Source organism: Babylonia areolata, chromosome 34 (genome assembly GCF_041734735.1).
Source record: "Babylonia areolata isolate BAREFJ2019XMU chromosome 34, ASM4173473v1, whole genome shotgun sequence".
NCBI classification, from domain to species: domain Eukaryota; kingdom Metazoa; phylum Mollusca; class Gastropoda; order Neogastropoda; family Buccinidae; genus Babylonia; species Babylonia areolata.
The window spans coordinates 24165005-24170004 of NC_134909.1; the positions used below are offsets into that span (position 1 = coordinate 24165005).

The window sequence follows — 5000 nt, forward strand, 5'->3', positions numbered from 1 at the left end:
TTCCTAACAAAGTATATGCCTCTTTTACGGAAAGACGGACATGTATTTTTGTCGATTTTTCTTAATCTTGTGCTCCTATTTTAGCTGCTTTATCAGCAGTTTCATTGCCATGAATGCCCACATGAGAAGGCACCCAACAAAAACTGATCTCAGTCCCTCTAAGTCAGGTCTTGTTTCAAGGCTAAATAATTCTGAAACATAAAGTACTGATTTGGAATCAACAAAGAATGCTATTTTCAAGAAAACTATTTGATGGCTCACTAAGTAGTTCAGAGCTTGTATGATAGCAATTAGCTCAGCCGTGATTATGGAAAGATGTTTTCCAATAAAGTAAGATTTTTCAACTTTAAAGGCAGGAATACAGAAAGCTGCACCAGCATTTTTGTCATCAAGAACAGATCCATCTGTAAATATATGGAGATGATTCTGATATGTTTCTGCTATATGGATTCTGGCATTACTTGTCGTGATATTGATGTTTTCTTCATTTTTTGTTTCAGAATAACTGATACCAAAATCAGCTTTCAATATTTCCCAGAAAGGAACAGGACTATGATGTGGTTTTGCAGCTAACTCTTTCATGTTAACATCAGATTCTTTTAACAACTTTGAAACATAAGTGCAACTGTTTCTTGTGATGAAATGGCTTTAGCTCTTTTGGAAAATCAGTGACAGATCTTACTGTCAGTTCATCAGCAAAGAAATTGTTGTCATTGAAGTGTATCTCACAGCGAATTTTGCTGTTGCTAACTCACGATGTTCATTTAAGGGAAGAATTCCGGCTGTTTTGTATGTTTCCTGGTTGGATGCATGAGTTGGCACTACGAGGGCAAATTTGATAGCCTTACAATCTACACTTTGAATCTTTTGTAATAGATATTTAGGTGCATAGTAAAATATTTCTTGTGCATAGGCTATCTTAGATCTAATAAAGGCCACGGAAAGATTAATCAATGTTTTTGTATCCATTCCCCAGGGTAAGCGGCTTATAATTTTCATAGAATTGATATTTTTCCTTGCCTTTGTTAAGATGTAATCAAAGTGAATGTTCCATGTCAGCTTTGAAGTAAGATAAACACCTAAAAACTTCACCACCTGTTTATAATCAATGACGTCACCAATAAATTTAAAAATGGATATACTAGATGGGTTATCACCTGAATTAAAAAACATCATACATGTTTTTTGTTCAGTCGACAAAGCTAGACCATTTTCAAACATATATAGTTACCTAGGTTATCAAGATCAAATTGACACAAACAACGTATGTAATTTTGTGCTCTTTGTGGGGTTGACTTTTTTTTAGATTGACACCCATCCACATACATATATCATCAGCATACTGTACTAAAACTACACGATTTGACAACACCTTTGGGAGATCCTGAATAAGAATATTAAAGAGAATAGGGGCTATAACTGAGCCCTGTGGAATTTCCATGTCAAGTTTATGTGGCAAAGAATGTGTTCCCACCCTCGCTTGAATAATTTTATTAGATAAAAAGTTTTTTTTTATTTTTTTATTTTTTTATTTTTATTTACCCTTAGAGATTACCAGATATTCCAACTGATTTCAGTTTGCATAACAGACGTTTGTGCCAAATCTGATCATAGGCTTTTTTACGTCAAAAAAACGTTGCGAGGACACTTTTTTTTTTCTGCAGGCAAACTGACGTTTTTTTGAGTTGTAATCGTTTTTAGGTGTTAACCGTTGATCTCTCTCTCTCTCTCTCTCTCTCTCTCTCTCTCTCTCTCTGTGTGTGTGTGTGTGTGTGTGTGTGTGTGTGTGTCTGTGTGTCTGTCTGTGTGTCTGATCATTCTCTATACCTTGTCCATCACACGGCCATCAGAGTAGGGAGTCCAGTGGAGTCCATCCACGCTGAAGAGCAGCCTGAAGAGGCGGACATAGCTGCCCGTGCCGTCCCCACGCAGGCTCCACGCCCTGACAGTGTGGGGTGACCCCAGGTCCACCTGCACGTGCACATTGTCCTTCACATTGCTGCACATCGTCTATATTGGCATCTGTAGCCATCTGATGCTCCTCGTCAGCATTGTCATTGAAACTGATGGTGAGTATCATCCAGTCGACCAGCGTCGACATTGATGCTGATCGTCTACATTGTTATTGACATTGATGTTGATCGTCTCCATTGTTATTGACACTGATGCTGATCGTCTACATTGTTATTGACATCGATGCTGATCGTCTACATTGTTATTGACATTGATGTTGATCGTCTACATTGTTATTGACATTGATGTTGATCGTCTACATTGTTATTGACATTGATGTTGGTCGTCTACATTGTTGCTGACATTGATGCTGATTGCCTACATTGTTACTGACATTGATGCTGATCGTCTACATTGTTATTGACACTGATGCTGATAGTCTACATTGTTATTGACATTGATGTTGATCGTCTACATTGTTACTGACATTGATGCTGATCGTCTACATTGTTACTGACATTGATGTGAACGTCTACATTGTTATTGACATTGATGTGAACGTCTACATTGTTATTGACATTGATGTTGATCGTCTCCATTGTTATTGACACTGATGCTGATCGTCTACATTGTTATTGACATTGATGTTGATCGTCTACATTGTTACTGACATTGATGCTGATCGTCTACATTGTTATTGACATTGATGTGAACGTCTACATTGTTATTGACATTGATGTTGGTCGTTCACATTGTTGCTGACATTGATGCTGATTGTCTACATTGTTACTGACATTGATGTTGATCGTCTACATTGTTACTGACATTGATGCTGATCGTCTACATTGTTATTGACACTGATGCTGATAGTCTACATTGTTATTGACATTGATGTTGGTCGTCTACATGGTTGCTGACATTGATGCTGATCGTCTACATTGTTACTGACATTGATGCTGATCGTCTACATTGTTATTGCCATTGATGCTGATCGTCTACATTGTTACTGACATTGATGCTGATCGTCCACATTGTTACTGACATTGATGCTTTGTGCCATGCCGACCACACGAAGCCATACCCAGACTGCCTGTCTCTCTTTGCATTTTCCTTTTAATGCGGCCGCGTCATACATAAAAATCTGCCACATAAGTCTTTCAAAAAAAGAAGTAAAACGTGTGTGTGTGTGTGTGTGTGTGTGTGTGTGTGTGTGTGTGTGTGTGTGTGTGTGTGTGTGTGTGTGTGTGTGTGTGTGTGTGTGTGTGTGTGTGTGTGTGTGTGTGTGTGTGTGTGTGTGTGTGTGTGTGTGTGACGCTGGAATATGCGTTTCAGCTCGAAAATAATATTTTGAACCTTAGACAGGAACATATATCAACCGCGTTCGCGCGCACACACACACACACACACACACACACACACACACACACACACACACACATCCACCCGTACCTGAACATACTGCAGGATGTTGTCAACAGCAGGTGACCAGGTCCCCGAGCTGAGGGCCTGTAGAGGAGAGGGGTGGTGTCCAGTGTGGTCAGCTGACGTCATGGAGGACGACACGGTCAGTGTGACGTCAGCTGTGGCCTCCGTCAGGCTTCTGTTGCACAGCTCTGTGTGTACACCCCACACTTGTTTTTTTTTCTTCTTCTTGCTGCTGTTTTGTGGTGGGGGGTGGGGGGGGGGGGGACTTTGGAGGTGGGGTGGATGGGAGGTTGTTGTTGTTGGTGGTGGGGGTGGTGAGTTCTTTTTGTTGTTGTTGTTGGTGGTGGTGGTGGTGATGGTTTTTGTCCAGTTAGTGTCCTTGATTAATGAATGAATGAATAGACAGATAGATAGATAGATAAATAGATAGATAAACAAGTAAATAAGGCAGCACGTGATAAACGAATAACATAATCATCATTGATCATTCATCCATCCATCGATCGTGATGATCAATAATATTATTTGTCATTAATTTTTCCGTTTTCGTTTTTATTGGATTTTTCTTCTTAATTTGTCGTCATCGTTGTTAATAACTTCACACTATTATCATATTATGATGATGATGATTGTTATTATTATCATCACTATTATCATTGTTATTAGTAGTAGAAGTAGTAGCAGTAATGTTGTTGTTGTTGTTGTTCTTCTTCTTCTTCTCGTCGTCGACGCCGTCGTCATAGTGGTCTCTCTCTCTGTCTCTCTTTCTCTCTGTCTCTCTCTCTCTCTCTCTCTCTCTCTCTCTCTCTGTATATATATATATATATATATATATATATATATATATATATATATATATATATATATATATATATATATATATATATATATATACGAGGGTCATTCAATAAATAAGGTGAATTTTTCGGTATAAGGGCTTCTAATACAGATAGAAGCTTACTTTTTTTGTTTGTTTGTTTGTTTTACTTCTTTTTCACATGGATTTAATTTGTTTTGCAGATTAAAAAAAACTTTGAGAGTTTTGGCGATTAACAAAGATGGCCGACCAAGAAGCATGCTCCAGGATTGAACAGCAGTCAGTTATCAGGTTTTTGGTTGCTGAAGGGTGCAATCCAGTTGAAATTCATAGGAGAATGTCAACTGTGTATGGTGCCACATGTTTCAGCCGAAAAAATGTCTACAAGTGGGCTAAATTGTTTAAAGAAGGACGGAGCAGTGTTGAGGATGAAGACAGGCCTGGAAGGCCTACAGAAGTGAAGTCTCCTGAGGTGATCGAATCAGTCAATGACCTCATTCAGTCTGACAGAAGGGTGACAGTGGATGACATTGCAAGGACTTTGAGCTTTTTTGGACACACACAAAATTTCCATGATGACCTTGGCACTCGAAGGTCAGCTGCGGGGGTCCCAAAAGAGCTTACTCCAGAGCTCAACGCTGGCTGGGAACTGTTTTTCAGCAAAACCTTCCCCTTCAGACTTTCACCCTTTTGGGTCACTTGAAAGCGTTCACAGGGGAAAGTTTAAAAGTGACGATAAATCAAAAGTTTGTGAGCGACGGGCTGAGCATCAGTTCAAAGATTTTTACGGCTGTGGGAATACGGA

At 39.2% G+C, this 5000-nt stretch overlaps 1 protein-coding gene across 1 annotated transcript in view; it reads right to left on the reverse strand.

Annotated features, from left to right (window-relative positions):
* The window catches only part of LOC143277607 (uncharacterized), a 26406-nt gene that overhangs the window by 14647 nt on the left and 6759 nt on the right, over positions 1-5000 (reverse strand). Inside the window, exons 4-5 of the mRNA XM_076582484.1 lie at positions 3403-3566; positions 1828-1971 (exon numbers count right to left, since the gene is read on the reverse strand). Coding sequence (XP_076438599.1) covers positions 1828-1971; positions 3403-3566 — 308 coding nt within the window. The remainder of the gene's footprint in view (positions 1-1827; positions 1972-3402; positions 3567-5000) is intronic.